The sequence below is a fragment of the Macrotis lagotis genome, chromosome 1 (assembly GCF_037893015.1).
Source record: "Macrotis lagotis isolate mMagLag1 chromosome 1, bilby.v1.9.chrom.fasta, whole genome shotgun sequence".
Taxonomy (NCBI): Eukaryota; Metazoa; Chordata; class Mammalia; order Peramelemorphia; family Peramelidae; genus Macrotis; species Macrotis lagotis.
In genome coordinates this window covers 45,206,822-45,224,073 of record NC_133658.1, presented here as the reverse complement: position 1 = coordinate 45,224,073, position 17,252 = coordinate 45,206,822, and the positions used below count along the sequence as shown (strand labels likewise).

General features: G+C 36.2%; 1 protein-coding gene across 1 annotated transcript; it reads left to right on the top strand.

The window, feature by feature from the left end:
* The first annotated feature begins 1,054 nt into the window (after positions 1-1,054).
* TAT (tyrosine aminotransferase) lies at positions 1,055-13,537 on the top strand. The gene is made up of 12 exons (XM_074199844.1): positions 1,055-1,161; positions 1,819-2,065; positions 2,276-2,380; positions 4,201-4,268; positions 6,617-6,775; positions 7,831-7,969; positions 8,510-8,562; positions 9,077-9,229; positions 9,976-10,104; positions 10,489-10,572; positions 11,689-11,787; positions 12,336-13,537. The coding sequence occupies exons 2-12, from the start codon at positions 1,831-1,833 to the stop codon at positions 12,474-12,476; spliced, it is 1,365 nt and encodes a 454-aa protein (XP_074055945.1). The 5' UTR covers positions 1,055-1,161; positions 1,819-1,830; the 3' UTR covers positions 12,477-13,537.
* Positions 13,538-17,252: the final 3,715 nt, after the last annotated feature.

Here is a 17,252-nt window from a genome sequence, read left to right as displayed (position 1 = left end):
AGAAGAAAAGAAAAGCCTTTTTCTATTTAAGATACCTATCTCTTCAATTTGGAACTAAACCCAAAGGACAGTAAAACTGTTCATATCCTTTGATTTAACAATATTACCACTAGATCTTTATCCCAAAGAGATCATATGAAAAAAAGGGAAAAGGACCTACAAGTACAAAAATATCCATAGAATTCTTTTTTTGTGCTGGCCAAGAATTGGATATTGAGAGGATGACTGAAAGTTGAAATGGAATACTGCTGTTCTGTAAGAAATGAAGAGCAGACAGGTTTCAGAAAAATCTGAACAGATTTACATAAACTAATGCTGAGTGAAGAAAGTAGAACCAAGAGAAGTTTGCGCACAGTAAAAGCAACAATGTGTGATGATCAGCTCTGATAGACTTAGCTCTTCTCAGCAATACAGTAATCATAGACAATTCTAAAAAAATTGTAATGGAAAATCTCATTCACATGCAGAGAAAGAACTATGGGGTCTGTATACAGATCAAAGCATACTAGTTTTACTTTTTTAAATTTGTTTTTTTTTCCTTTCTCATGGTTTTTCCCTTTTTGTTCTGATTCTTCTTTCACAACATGACTAATATGAAAATATGTTTAATATGATTGTTCATGTATAGCCTATAATCAAATTGCTTTCTATCCAGGGAGTGGGAAACAAAAAAGAGGGAGGGAGAAAATTTTTACAAAAAAAGAATGTTGAAAACTATCTCCAAATATAATTGGAAATAATACTATTATAATAAAAAAATAAAAAGATACCCTGTCTCTTAAGGATATTTAGGCAGAGGAGAGGAAGGGATTTACCCCCTTCTCTCAGTTGCTCATTAAGGACCCAATGAGAAATCTATCAACTCTTAACAATCCCCTGTTCCCATCCCAGCCTCTCCATCTCCAATAAAGAGTTAATTCAAAAGATTCAAGTTGTTTGAAGTGAGAACAAATCCCTGACAGAAAACTGGAGGAGGAGTATCATAGAGACCTTACCCTCGACCAATTGTGAAAGATTTTCAAGGCCAACACCCATTTGTAGGGAGTATTTTAGTAATCAGGATTTGCTTCTGAGTTTATCATTGCAGCTTGAGAAGAGAGAAAGAAGCAAGCCTCTAGATTCATTCCATCAATTTAGTTCTTCGATTCTATTTCTTAAAAGGTAAAATTCTAGTTTTAAGAGGTTGTTATTTCAGACACTTTTATATTGTTTCTTTTTCCACAGCAGGAAATATTTAATTCTTAATAACTCAATGTCTAACAGCATATTCTTATAAGCACATTCTTGACAGGAGCCAGTCTATCAAGCTTTAGGGAGAATCTCCTTTGGTTTGACAGTGCATTCAAGAGATGGAACAAATACTGGAACCCTGAAGTTCTGTAATTATTTGTCTCAATTCTAACTCATTAAAAGTCAAGTGGAAGCAGAAATTTTTTTTGGGGGGGGATTTTCCTAACACTATGGGTGAATGTTTGAAGGAGTGCCTTCCCTTTAATATTGTGGAATAGGTTCTTACCCTAACTTAGGCTGATTTGTTGATAATAAGCTCTCATTGCTGATATTTCCTCCATTGGGAATATGCCTTTCAAAGTAGTTTTTTTAAAACACCTTGGCTCTCCTTTCCATTTAAGATGTCTTACAACTTTGTCATTCATGTGGAAGCTGTCTTCAGTGAGAAACAAAAGCAGGTTGAGGACAAAGTAATGAACTCAAAAGAAAGACTGGATGTTATCAGGAAAATGACTTCATATTAGTATACAAATTCAAAGTAAAGGGACATTTTAATATTCATGAGTTTTCTTTTTTCTCTCTCCAAAGGTACCTTTAGCAATGGACTCCTATGTGATCCAGATGAATGGCAACCGTGATCTTTCCTCAGTCCTGGATGTCCACTTAAACATGAATGGAAGAAATACAGTTTTAGGAAAAATGAAAGGCAGGAAGGCTAGATGGGCAGTGAGAGCCTCTGATATGTCTAAGAAAACTTATAATCCCATCAGAGCCATCGTGGATAGCATGAAAGTGGAGCCAAATCCTAATAAGACCATGATCTCTTTGTCAATAGGTGAGTCTAGACCATCACAAGGAAAGGGAAACAGTTTTCCATGGTCAGTTTATTTCATTGATTATTGGGGGGGGTGAATAAAAATGGAGGTGAAAGTTCAGATCTCTTAGTGGGCGGAGGAACCTAGAAGGAATAGTGTTTCTGTCTTGCTCACTGATTATGGAATGTTATTAATCTTATCATGGTTCTTTTTCTCCTTCCTCTAAAAAGGGGATCCAACTGTATTTGGAAACCTTCCTACAGATTCTGAAGTTACTCAGGCACTGAAGGATGCCTTAGATTCAGGAAAATATAATGGTTATGCTCCATCGATTGGTGAGTTTTGACCACTTTGGTAATATCATTTATGTTAGTTTCCCAATTTTTTTCCATTTTTGTAATCTTTCTAGACTTTATTCTGGTCTCTGTTTCTGTCTTGTTATTCAGAGGCTAAAAAGAAATAGATATAAGGAGTACTTAATCTTGTTTGAGGCATGGACACCTCTGGTCAACGGGTGAAGTCTAAGAGAACTTCCTCAGAATCATGTTTCTAAATACATAATGTAAAACATATCATTAGGGGTGGCCAGGTGGAGCAGTGGATAGAGCTCAGGAGTACCTGAGTTCAAATCCAGCCTCAGACACTTAATAATGACCTAGCTGTGTGACCTTGGACAAGCCACTTAACCCCATTGCCTTGCAAAAAAAAAAATAAGAAAAACCATAGCATTACAATCTTATGAATAGTTCTTATAAAAATTTTTAAAAACCAAGTTGTGAACCCCAAGTTAAGAACTCCTGCATAAGGGAATTTCACTGTAATCATAAAGGTAAAGTGATATATTAAACCCATCTTTGAGAAACACCTGTTACTTCCTTCATGCCTTATGTAGGATAGCCCAAACCACTGTGTTACATTTCTCAGACAAGTTTATTGACATACTGTTAATAATTCTCAGATTTCTTTCTCTGGTTGGACCTACTCCTGTGATCATTTCCTCCTCCATTCTCCTCTTCCCTGCTTCCACCTAGGCTTGGGGAATAGAACTTGCCTACCCTATGAACAATAATAATTCCTATTGTGCTATCCCTATACTTCTTCCTGTCTTAAGATTCTTATTTAATTGTAGCCCTAGTTGGAATTATAACCAGTGATCTTATTCCTGGGACAAATTCATTTGAACAGGGAAAAGGAGACTTAATACTCCTTGACTACTCCTGTGAATGGTTGGAGCTGACTGGAGATAGAAGTCTTGGAAGGTGGAGAGCCTGAAAAACTAAAAAAAACCCAAGGAGTTGAAAGTTCAGGAGGAGTCTGTAAAGACAATTTTATTGAGTAGCAGGGAGAACTACCAATGAGGGCAACGAGGACTTGGCTAGGATGGAGTCAACCTGAAATAAGAGAGGTGATTGCTGAGTGATGATAGCTTGAGGAAGGTCTGAGAGTGAAACTGGGGAACCAGGCAATATGCCAACTTCTCTCCTTGGCTATGGTTGGCAAAGGGTATGGGAGAGTATACATCATTGAAGAATGTGGAGAAAGATGCTATGTATTCAGGAGAAAAACCAGGTTTCACTGTGCTGAAGAAGACATCTAGAATGAAGGGGAAGTTAATAAATAGCATTAATAATGGAAGATTCCAGAGCATCTGGTAAAATCTGGCACCTAGGCCAAATTCCAATGGCTATCATATTAGTTGAAGTTCTAGTCCTTGGGAGAAAGGTATGGTACTAGGAAGAAGACAATGAAACCTAGAAGAAATCAATTTTTAAAAATATTTATTGGTAAATCTCATCTCCAGGTTACATAGTTTAGAATCTAAGCAGGTCTCTTTAGTCACAAAATTATATAAAATGTGCTCTATTATTATCTATTATTATCCCCACTTTATGAATAAATATATTAAGGTATGATATGATATGATATGATTGATATGATATGATATAACATAACATAACTTAAGATAATATAACATATTAATATAATAGTTAATATAATTAATGTAATATAATTAATATATTAAATTATTTGCTCAGAGTTCATAACAAGGAATTTATCTGAGGCAGGAAGTAAATCATCCGTTTTCTAATATAAGGTTGCTGGCAAGTTCAGGAAGGAAATCCCCCTACTCATTGATCTCTCTTTCCATTTCCAGGCTATCTGTCTAGTCGAGAGGAAATTGCTTCCTATTACCATTGTCCAGAAGCCCCTCTGGAGGCTAAGGTAACAAAGGCCATCTCATAGACTTTCGAAGAACTGAAGTTGGGAGCAAATTCTGAACTTTTTCCACTAAGGGCAAACCTATAGCTCCAGATAACAAAAGTCAAATAAATGGCTTCAGAAATCAAGAGAGGACTAATTGTCCTGGTCCTTCAGCATCTCTAGGGATTTTGATAGTTAATCCTTTAAAATTGACTAAGTTGGGGCAACCAGGTGGCACAGTAAGATAGAGCACAGGCCCTGGAGTCAGGAGTCCCAGAGTTCAAATCCGGCCTCAGACACTTAATAATTACCAAGCCACTCATCCCCATTTGTCTTGCAAAAACCTAAAAAAATAATAATAATAAAATAAAATTGACTAAGTTATCTCACTGTTAACAATCCTGGAAAATAGGTGCTATTATTATTTCCAATTTATAGATGAGTACACTGAGGCTGATTAGTTCAGCATTATACAGTTTAAATTTGAGTTCAAGTCTCCCTGGCTTCAAGTTATGATAAGGGTGATCATGTTGATAATGCTATGTTAAATTTATTTTTTCTTTTGGTACTAGCTGGACATCTACTATGAAATAGAAAAATATATAGTATGGAGCAGGAGGAGTTCAATCATCAGATATAAGGGTTAAGGGATCAAAATTTACAAAAATGCTTAACAAATGCTATTAGTTTTGGCCCCAGCAGTAAAGGATATATTTTATTCTCCTTAAGGAATCTCCTGCCATAGGCAGCAAGGTGGCATAATGGATAGAGCTCTGGGTCTTGGAGTCAAGAAGACTCATCTTACTGAGTTCAAATCTGGCTTCAGACACTGTGTGACAATTTCCTTAACCCTGTTTGCCTCAGTTTCTTCATCTGTCAAATGAACTGGAAAAAGAAATGGCAAACCATTCCAGTATTTTTGCCAGGAAAATTCCAATAGAGATGGATTCTAATGATAAATTGGTATGGACCTAGTAATTAACACAGAGCTGCCCGGTTTCTTTATAATCAGATTAATGATCATAGCAATTTGCACTTCTATAGGACTTAAAGATTTACAAATAATATTCTTCACTATTCTGTAAGGAAGATAGATAGTGTAAAAGACTCCTTATCTCATTTTACAGATGAGCAAAGTAAGGCTAAGAGAGGTTGAGTAATTTGCCCAGGATCATGGTGTTGTTCAAGGATAGAGTTGGGACTTCAATTCTGATTTTTTGTCTCTAAATCTAGTGTTCTTCCCATTATCCCATTTTCACTGTTGTAATGGATGAAGGTCATCCAGTGCTTGAGAATGTCCTTTAAATATGTCCACTAAAATGGCAAAATATTGTCTAACCATCATAATGCTAGACTTGGGATGAGATCCTGCTTCCAAAACTAGTTGGTTAATTATAGACAAGTCATCAGAGTCTCAGTGACAGAGATTATAATTATAGATTGCAAATTAGATGGGTAGGCCAAAGACTATAAGTTCTAGAAAGCAAATGGCTATATTGATGGCAGAAGTTCCTTTGACATCTTGGCTTAGAGTTATTATTAGTATTTATAATTGTCTATATTCTCACCAATTGTTGAAGGTAGGGAAAACTGAATTTTAATGCAATTAAATGGTTAAGATCTCTTGACTGCAACTGCATATTGAATGGAAGACCATGCCAAGTTTAGGGTAACTGCTCCACCTGCCAACCATCTGATGTTTTTGGTTGGTATTTCCTAAGAGAGAATGCTTTCCCCCACCTTCTATTTCATATCTCTAGCCAGGAGCAAATAAGCCAGGGAGAAAGTTCAAGGATACTATCAGCTGAGAATTTTTCCCAACTCCAACAACAGAGTTACAGTTTTACATAGTGGCCTGCTGAGGTATGGCCAACTTTCTAATAAAATTAAATACACATATGTATATGTGTATATATACATTTTTACATGATATATATATATATATATCACATATATAGATACATAAATGCATAATTGCATAAAACCTATTAATGTTCTGGTTTTAGCCCAAGATAATCAATGTTTCTTTAATGAAAGGCAATGTGGTAAAATGGAAAGACTTAGAGCCAAAGAGCTATTTTGAATTCTAGCTCTGAGATGATTGAGGCTAATCTACTTAATCTCTCTGAGGCTGAGAATAATAACACCTATAATATCCACTTTGAAGGTTACTGTGAAGAAAATACTTTTCAAAAGCTAAAACACCATTACAGATTTGAGTTAACCTGTCACTACCTAGATTTCAGGAATAATTTCTTTCTCCTTATTCCCAACTCTCTCCTTTCTGTTAACTTGAATTCCTCAAGCTATTCTCAGATTTCTGTTTTCTGAGAGTCACCATCTAAATTAAACCCTTGTATTCTACACAGGATGTCATTCTGACAAGTGGCTGTAGCCAGGCTATTGAACTTGCTATAGCTGTGTTGGCCAACCCAGGACAGAACATTCTGATACCCAGACCTGGCTTCTCTCTGTATAAGACTCTGGCCGAATCCATGGGGATTGAGGTCAAACTTTACAACTTGTTGGTGAGTAATCCAAGTAAACCTTGGAAGGAAGTCACTTTAGGAAGGTTTCCTTAATTTTAGAGATAGAATTGGTGATAGCCACCCTGTCCCAGAGCCAGTCCATTCTGCCTTCTTATATATATATAATTGCCTATGACATGTATTAGTGTTTTAGATATAAGGTACTTAGAGCTCATACACTTACTAAGTGTTTGATCCTTGATTACTAAGCACATTTACATGGGGCCTATGTTTTAGGTGATGTGAGAGAATTTAGGGATCTATTATTGAATAGTAGCTAAAATCAACTTTTCTCCACTCTGTTAGTTTAGTTTTTTCAAGACCTTTAGAATTTTCTTCTGCCTCTTTTTAGGTTGCTTGGGGTTTTTCTTCTTTCCCTCTCATTTTTGTCCCTAATATCCTCTTCCTCTTTTAACCTTTTCATCATTCTGATTATTTCCTTCAGCACTCTCCCTCTGGGGTTTCCTCCCATTCACACTGTATACATTTTGTAGGTTCATAATCATGTGTAGGTTTTTTTCTCTATTAGAATGTGAATTCCTTGAGGGCAGGGACCTATTTTTGCCTATCTTTATAGTCGCATTGCTTCATACTCCTTTTCAGGATCTGGTGCTTTAATCAATAAAGTGATTCCATCTCTCTCTAAATTTCTAGGATTTCATGGGATTTTATAGAGGAAAGGGACCTTAGAGATGATGTTCAGTTCCTTCATGTAGGTCACAGAATTCAGACTTGAGCCTTCTAACTTCACTCTACTATCTCTGTACCTTCACAAATAATCTCCAGACATACTGATTCAGTTATGTTTGTTCATATATTTTCTAGGCAAAAGGTTCTGATGTAGATAGCCAAAGCTATAAATATATTTTATCATTTAAGTTAAATATTATATTAAATAATTATTATGCAAAAGTTGTAATTAAATTCATTCCAAAAAGTATTTATCAAGAATCTGCCATAAGCAAGATGTTATGCTAGCAATAGAGACAAAATGAAAAATGGTACTTCTTGTATGGAGTTCTTAGAATTTATTGTAATCTTTCCTTCCTCTCCAGCCAGAAAAGTCTTGGGAAATTGACTTGAAGCATTTGGAATCATTGATTGATGACAAGACAGCTTGTCTTATTGTCAACAACCCATCAAACCCCTGTGGTTCAGTGTTCAGCAAAAGGCATCTCCAGAAGATTCTGTCTGGTAAGATGACTTCTTTGGTCTGGATTCAGGTCGATTGGAGATCTGGAGGAGTCCCTGCCTGGGCTCAAAAGCAAGAAACAAAATTATCATCTGGGATTGGGATGGAAGCAACTGGAGCTGGGGAGTTGGTAGAGGGAAATGTGATGGACCTAGCAGGATAATCCAAATAAACATACATAACATATAAATACATATTCACAGAAGGAAGGAACAAGATGAGGGAATTTTATTCCTCTCTTCTTTTCTGAAATAGATTGTTTTAATTAATGATTAAAAATAGTTTATAGAGTGTATGCCTGTGCTAGATGCTGTGGGTGAAATTAAAAAAAAATAAAAAAGGATTAGAGGATTTATTTCAGCATGTCAATAAGTTTATAATTTCATTAGAGAAAACTACATACACACACATATGCAATGGTTTGAAAAAAGTGACAAGGCCATATAGCAAATTGCTTTTCAGGACAAAACTGGTTGAATATTTGAATCCTGAAGGACCCCAGGGCAGAGAGAGAGATCTGAGCATGTTTTTCTTTTCTTTAGTGGCTGCAAGACAGTGTGTTCCCATCTTGGCTGATGAGATCTATGGAGACATGGTGAGCTCTGGGCAAAAGAATCATTTTGGGTTTCTACCCTAAGGAATCATCACCTCTAGATTATACTTTTTTTAGAAGGCAAACAAAAGTCACCCCTGAATAATTTTTTTGTATGACATACTCTCTAATCTTGGTATGCCTTTCAACAAATTTCCTCAGTCTTCTACATTTACAGTAGACTTTATTAGTATTCATTTCTCTTACACAGATTCAATATGGAACCTGTCCTATGTTATTGAGCTAGGATTATATTCTTTTTTTCCAAACCTCCTTCCATATATATCCAGAATAACCATCTTTGGTCTATCCCTTTTGAAGCAGCCAGAATGGAAACCCACCTGGAATCAATATCAGTTCCCAGTCTCCATAAGATTCCAATTATTCCTTAGCTTTTGTATATAGGTGGAAGGGTCAAGAGGCTAACATAAATTTGAGGATCTATCCTGGCTATAGAAGAAGATAGAGATCCCCAAAAGGGTAGACAAGAAATATCATGGATCTTCTTCTTTGTCAGGTATTTTCAGACTGTAAATATGAACCCTTGGCCAACCTCAGCACCAACGTTCCTATCTTATCCTGTGGGGGGCTAGCTAAAAGATGGTTGGTACCAGGCTGGAGACTGGGCTGGATTCTGATCCATGACAGAAGAGACATCTTTGGTAATGAGGTAAGGGCAGCAGAATCTCTTGTTCAGTGGAGATTATGGTCCTTCTTCCAGCCCAGAAATATATATTCATGCATCCTTTGTCTTACACATACAACTATGGTGAGATAGATTTGGGGGTTTTAGAATGAGTGGGGTTTTTTTAGCATTAATAACAAGAAAACATAGTGGAAACCATAGTAGATTTAGAGTTGTTTCCTGATTGGGATCCCTGCCTTACCACTTATGAGGTGAATGATGTCAGTTAATCTCTCTGAGCCTCAGTCTCCTCTATAAAAGTGACCAATTAGCTCTTAATCTATGATCCTATGCCCTTAGAGGTTCAGGAACTCTGAGGAAGATACTGACTCCAGAAAAGCAGCTATTTCTTACCCAAAACCCAATTTTGTCAAGAGCTCTTATTTCTCTCTCACTTTGGGATCCAGTGAAGTCAAGTGAAGAAGCATCTATTAAGTGTTCACTATTGTTTAGTCACTGTGCTAAATGCTGGAAATTCAAGTACAAACAGAAAAAAATAATCCCTGCCCTCATGGAGCTTACATTCTAATGGGGGAAGACAACACATTAAAGAAAGATGAAAGGGGAAGAAGAAGGAAGGAAAGGTCCCTGAGCAGAGGCAAGGTGGTAAATTCCGAAGAGCCAGAAATGGATCTGTGTCCTAAGTACTTAAAATGGAACAAAGAAAGGCATGAGCTACCTACATAAAGATAATTTTGGAGGTACTGACTGTGATTCCTGGAATGTTTCAGATCCGAGATGGGCTGGTGAAGCTGACCCAGAGGATCCTGGGACCCTGTACTATTGTTCAGGGAGCGCTGAAAAACATCATGAGAAGAACTCCTCAAGAATTCTACCATAATACTCTAAGCTTTCTGAAGGTAAGATGGCTCAGAAATTTTCCATTTTTGGGGAAAGGAAGATATCCATGAGGAAAAGCTTACATGGAACCCTGGGAATAACCTCATCTTATCTATGGTCCTGCCAGGAGACAATATAATTTATCCTGGGAGGGTCAGGGTTGCAGTCTGGGGTGGGTTCTCTTACTTTTCCTTCATCCATCTTGGTCAATGTGAATAATTTTCTGGACTCTTGGTAACCCTTTTCATTCCACCAAAGGCAGAATGGAAACAATCCTCGCCCTGTTGATTCTTTCATAGGCAAACAAATGTGGGGTCTAGTCTTTCAAAATGGTGCTCACTGCAATAGCTTGATATCCCCTTTCCCCAAATGGTGATCTTTGGCCTCTGTCTTGGTTCTTATAGTCAAATGCTGACCTTTGTTATGGGGCCTTGGCTGCTGTTCCTGGACTCCGGCCTGTCCAGCCTTCTGGGGCCATGTACCTCATGGTAAGTATATCTCCACCAACCACTGGATCAATCTATTATATATTCTAGGTCAGTGGGGAGCCATGTAGATTAAAAACTCTCCCTCTCTAAATGGCTTCAACTCTGTCTTAGTAGGGAGAGGACTAATCAATGGCTTGGACTGTCCCTATAGAGCAGGACCCTTTTCTTTTCTGTGTATCCCAAAGTAAATTTGATTTATTCAAGACTTAATGATTATTTTATCAATGAAGTGATTATAACTCCAGTAGTCACTAGAACTGAATTCTACATCAAGTTCCAAGATTACTTTTGATCTCTAAATCCTTTTAATCTTTCTAAAACTAATAACCCTTCCATCACTAAAAGAATGCATCAGGCTTATAGGTCCCTTGCTATAGCTTCAGGATTTCTGTTAAAATTCCTCATCTAATATCCAACCCTTTTACATGTCTTGACCTCTGCTTACCACAGTTTCTTCATTCATAAAATGAGAATGATAATAATGGCACCAGTGTTGTTGTGACAATAAAATAAAACCATAATTGTGTAACCCCATCCCCAAACCCATTGGTATGGGCTTGGTGGAGATGAATGCCCTGCTCTGGGGGGGGGACGACAATATTAAAGGGAGTACTCCCATTTGAAGAGTCCCAAAGGGGAACTCCTATTTGAAAAGTCCCCAAAGCATGGACTGACTGAGAACTGAAGCTCTCCTCATCAACTCTCACCTTACCCCTAACACAGGGTTGAGCATTCATCTCCACCAATAAGGAGAAAGTCCCATATAAATGGACAAAGACTATCTTCCTAAAGCCCTTTGTGAACCTTAAAATGCTATATAAAGGGGCAGCTAGGTGGCGTAGTGGATAAGGCACCGGCCCTGGAGTCAGGAGTACCTGGGTTCAAATCTGGTCTCAGACACTTAATAATTACCTAGCTGTGTGGCCTTGGGCAAGCCACTTAACCCCATTTGCCTTGCAAAAAAAAAACCCCTAAAAAATGCTATATAAATATGAGTTATTATTAGAAGATAGATAAATTGGACATTTTTGGGGAACTGTGCTAGCACTCCTTACTCTTTCTTATACCTGGGAAAGATCTTTCACTTCTATCTCCTCCTTCCTGCTATGGACATAGGTTGGAATCGAAATGGAACATTTTCCAGAATTTGAAAATGATGTTGAATTCAGCGAGAGGTTAATTGCAGAGCAGTCAGTCGTTTGTCTTCCAGGAAAGGTGAGTAGCTTTGTCAGAATAGACTCATGTTACTTAAAGGTCTTGATGGTCCCAGGACTTCCCTGACTTCTTTGTCATTTGGTTTGACTTAAAAATTCATCTCTGAATCTCAAAGGATCATTCCCACCCTCTTCAACCCCCATAGACCTAAAGATTGGGTTTGACTTTAATCTATTAATCATGATGTGAGTTTCTTTTTTTCTTGATTTATACCCAATGTTTAGCATGGCTCTTTGAACATAGTAAAAGCTTCATAAAAACTTGTTGACTCTTAACCCCATTGCCTTGCAAAAAAAAACTAAAAAAAAAACCAACTTGTTGACTGAGTAAAGATTCTTTGCTTTAAGAGAGAGAAAGGAAGCCATGTTCCTTCCTCTAGATTTAAGATCCACACTTTCCACTTGGGCCATTCCCTGAATGGTTTCCTTACCCAAAGTATCTAAAATTAAGTCAATGCCTTTTGTAACTTAGGGGATGTATGATCTTAGGCATCATCTTGTCCAAAGTTCAAGTTTTCCAAAGCTAAAATGTATATATTTTTTTGCCAGTGCTTTGAATACCCCAATTTTTTCCGAGTGGTTATCACAGTCCCTGAAGTGATGATGATGGAGGCCTGCAGCCGGATCCAGGAGTTCTGTGAGAAGCACTACCAGGGTGCTGAAGGAACCCAGGAAGAATGTGACAAATAAGCCCATCTTCCTTCTCCCATACAGTGTGCACCTTCTGGGGCTAGAGTGACAGTGTCCTTATGTTACCCAGTGAGTTGGAATACCTACTCCTGGGAGAGAGGCCAAAAAAGCACCCCACTTCCCCCCCCCAACTCTTTAGAACTCCTATTGTTTCCTAGTCCCAAATGAACACATTCTGCCTCCATATATTCTCCTAAAGTTGTAGTAACATGATTCACTCCCCTAGTTTTAGTATCTCCCCATCATTAGATTCTCTTCTCTTTTTTCTCGGTGTAACACATTAGTAAAGATCTAACCTAGTTAATATAATCTCTGGCTTCCCAAGGAAGTATCATACAAAAAGTGAGAAAATGAAGAGCAAAGAAATCAGTCAGTCGATCAAGAGTTAGTAAATAAACATTTATTAAGTACCAGACACTTTGCAAAGCTTTGGGGATGCAAAAAGAGGCAAAAGAAAATTCCTGCCTTCAAGGGGCTTCCAATCTAATGGAAAAGAAAGGATGGAAACAGAAGGTTAAGGGACCCTGTGTCCCTTCTACTTTCTCATGCTGCGGATATACAAATTAGTTGTGGAGCCGAATTCAGTTACCATCTTACTGACTCTATGCAATAGATGTTACTGAAAAAAATTGGGTTTGGAACAAATTTTTGGCAATTGCACTTTCAATGTATTGGGGGAGTTAACTTTTTAAAGGAACCCTCACAGGAATAATTTTTATCACTTGAAGAGTCCTTTTGTAATGGAAATAATAACTCTATAATTTATCTGTTTTGTGTCTATATTTTTGTATATTGGATTTTCTTAAAGGGGGGGGATAAACTTTTATGCCAGAAAGGACCTTTTGAGGAGTTATTGTGCCATTCTGGTGAAAGAACCAGGAATAGTCTGACCTGTCATGGAATCACCTTTGGTGTAACTCTAATGTTGATTTATTATATTATATATTATATATTATATTATCTTTTAATAAGTTATCTAAAGACCATTTATACTGACCAAACCTTTTGTTTTGCAAAAGGCATAAATTATTGTTTTTAAAAAATAAATTTTACAAAGTCTACAGCCCTGTGGTGTGATTTTTCTCCTTTGTTGAGGATGCAAAGATAATCTCTATTCTTTAGGGTGTTAGTGAGGTCACCATTTACTTTTACATAGACAGGAGTCCTTGAAGAACAATCAGTTTTGTATTTCCGTTGATTCTTTTATACTTTCAAATCAAATTAGATCTTAAAGTGTTGACAAAATGGGAGTTAGCCAATTCTGATAGTAATGCTTTGCATATTTTCCACTTTAAGTAGCCCTCATGTTGCTAAATGAGTTCATCAAACAAGAGACTCCTAATCTCAGAGTCTTTGGGGGCAGAATTAATTAGAAGATGCAATGCACTATAGAGGACTAAGATTTCGATTCAAAGGATGTGGGCTCAAATGCTATCTCTAACACCTACCTAGGCTTCTAGGGAGTTTGGAGATTAAAACATTTTAATAACACTCAACTCTTTTTGAAGAGGGCATAGGACTTGTAATAGTGTTGCCCAAGGTACAAGGCTTCATTTATCATTCCTCTGTTAAAAGCAGCTAGGTGACACAGTGGATAGAGCACTGGCCCTGGAGTCAGGAGGATTTGAATTCAAATGTGGCCTCAGACACTTAATAATTACCTAGCTATGTGCCTTGGGCAAGTCACTTAACCCCATTGCCTTGCAAAAACCAAAAAAAAAAAAATCTTTGTTCAGGTCTTTTCCCCAGCTAAAGAGGTAAAACTTAGAGAAAATTAAAAGGAGTTCATTAAAAACAACACCAAGGCTGAAACTTATTAGTGGAATGGCTATGAGGGAAAAACATGGAATTCAAACTGGGAACAGCCCCGAAAGACAACTTTTCATAATAAAAGCAAGACAATCCTGATCAGTATGCATCTCCAAAAGAGGATGAGTTAGAATTATCTCAGAGACAATTTACAATTAAAATTTACAACAAGGTAGATATAGATTTCTTTTTTGAAATACTTCATTTTCCAATTATATGTAAATATACTTTTCTACATTCATTTTTGTTAAGTTTTCTCCCTCCTATCCTTCCCTCCCCCACCCTAAAATAGCAAGTAATCTGATATAGGTTGTACATGCTCTATCATGTTACACATATTTTCATATTAGTCATGCTGTGAAAGAAGAATCAGAACAAAAGGGAAAAACCACAAGAAAAAACAAATTAAAAAATGAAAATAGTATGCTTTGCAGATGCATATTTCTAAGCTTCTCCTTCATTGTCATATCACAGGGAAAAGAGATTAAAGGTAAGGGAGAGAAGATGAAAGCAAGGGGGATGGGTGGGTGCCAAGCCTAAGAACTTATTTATATAGTTACATAGGTTAAGGAGCTGTCTACAAATAAAGATCAGCAATAGTAAGGCTTTCATACTTGTGTCCTATTATAGTAATTCAGATGTTTCAGAATTAATTTATTAATAGACTTAGTATTGTAATAACAAATTTCCATTGTTCACCTGACTTGATTAGAGAAATTTTGCAATGCAAGGAAATAAGGATGGACATGACTAGGACAATATCAAGACTGTTCCCTCAATGGCACAGCTTGATCTGATACAAGCCATAGTGAAGACAAAAATACTCCATTGGCTCGGTATAATTTCAGGCAGGAGTCATAGTTAACTGATATACTGCACAGTTCTGTATTATTCATAAGTTATCAAAGGTCGGACTCAGAATTAAACAAGTGGGAGAATTTCCTGTTCAGAAATGAAATAGCATAATGGGGAAACTGAATCAAAAATTCATCCCCTCAACTTTCCTAGATCCAGATATCCACCAGTAGTAGTTCTCTCTTTGGGCAGTATATAGCATTCACCCTGAATGGTGGATTATTGACTTAATGACAATTCAGAAAACCTCTGAAATCAAAATTTAGAATAATATTAAATAATGGTCCTACCAGATATTACTCAAATAGCAACATTTCACTAATCACAGCTTAGAGCTAGAATATTATTAGTTTTTCATATTTCCCCTAACACTTAATAATGAGCAAATATTAGGGCATTTCATTTATTCTTCATTTATAAATTAAGAATAGTCACATCCTTGAATTTCACACATAGAGTGAATAGTTAATGTATTAATTTAAAACTCTCAGAAAATTAGTCCAGACTAATAGATATCCATATGGTCTATTAACTCCTAAGACAAAATAAAATCTTTGAAGTCTATTGTTATTAAATTGATTCAAAGATGCAACTTCAATATACTAATTGTTAAGAAACATTTTTGTAATTTTCATAAATCATAAGCATATAATCTCAGATAAAACCCACTCTTAACAATAGGAAAACTTGTAAATTTTCTACTTTGTCTAGGAGAGGTTCCAGTGTCTCAAAACTCAGTATTTAAGAATTTTAGAAACTGTAGACAGCAAGGCTAATGAGTTCTTGTGACTTGCCCAAATAGAAGGTCCTAAAGAACCTGACAAATAAGGAGAATTTAAGGGGTTTGTGCAATTTTTCTCCCAATAAAACACTATAATGATTTTTATTATCTGCTTTAAAGCAAATACACCCCTTTAAATATTTGCCAGTTTTCAAACATTTTACCACATTTCTTTGACAACTCAATTCACAATCTAATAACATGCAGATTAAAGAGTAGTTACTTTTCTAATTCCAGATTTACCATTTCAGATACATTGGTTTCCCAAATTTTACAAGTTAAAAAATTTTAGAAACACAATCATAACATACAGAATATCATGTCCTTAAAAATGAAACAAAACTTATTACCAATCAGATGACATCAATTCTGTCAAATGCAAATTATTTTACATAGAAAATCATTCATCTTTTCACTTTTGCATTCTATAGTAACCACACCTAAAACTTAGTATAGAGTAATCCAGTATGGAATAATTACATAAAATAACAAAAATAATAATGATGACAATAATAATTAATAATAATAGTAGACATTTATATAGTTTTTACTGACACATGTCAGACAATGTGTGAAATATTTCACATCATTTGATCCTCACACCATCATCATCCCACATGATAGTTCAATTTGAGTATATTTTAATGTAGGAATTTCCATTTGAATTTTCGGCTTCTTTTTCTCAAAGCAAATATCTCTAACCAGGTCAAGATAAGTCAAAATTTTTTAAATGATAAATCTCTTACTGTTTTCAATCTGAAATTAGAGTTGCTGCTTGTTCTCTGTTATATATGATCCTTAATAACTAAATCACCCAAAGCTTTCTCTTTAGGACCATATGGGATTCTAGGTATGATCATCAAGGAATGCTAGTAAGCCAATGATCCATGATGCCAGAAACCCTATGGAGTCGACTGCTATGAATTGTAGGTAGAGTTCTCAAGGGAAAGATTGGGAGAACAATGCTTGGCAAGGACTGAGGTAGGAATCTCCTGACTCAATTTCCCTAGTATGACATTTCCTCTTGAATGGGAAGTTATCCCATCATTTGAGCCTCACTCAGTACATTTGGATACCCATATGACTTCTGTCTGGTTTGAAGTTAATTTGACAATTTTTAAATGAATTCATTTTTGTTTTAGTGGTTATCTTGTTTTTAAAAAATGTTTATTAATTTCTTAGCAATATCTCCTCCTGAGGTCGAATGAGCAGCTAAAAAAATAACTAGAATAAATAAGATTTTGTTTTGAGTGAAATTTTGTTTTCACAAAAAGTAACAAGATCAGATAATTATTATATGCCAAATACAAGAACTGGGTTAGGAATTTTCT

Bases quoted from the DNA above. Each gene is read 5' to 3' on its own strand.
- TAT (XM_074199844.1), top strand. From the start codon at position 1,831: ATGGACTCCTATGTGATCCAGATGAATGGCAACCGTGATCTTTCCTCA. The intron at 6,776-7,830 runs GTGAGTAATCCA...CTTCCTCTCCAG, and splicing joins TCAAACTTTACAACTTGTTG to CCAGAAAAGTCTTGGGAAAT. The intron at 9,230-9,975 runs GTAAGGGCAGCA...GGAATGTTTCAG, and splicing joins GAGACATCTTTGGTAATGAG to ATCCGAGATGGGCTGGTGAA.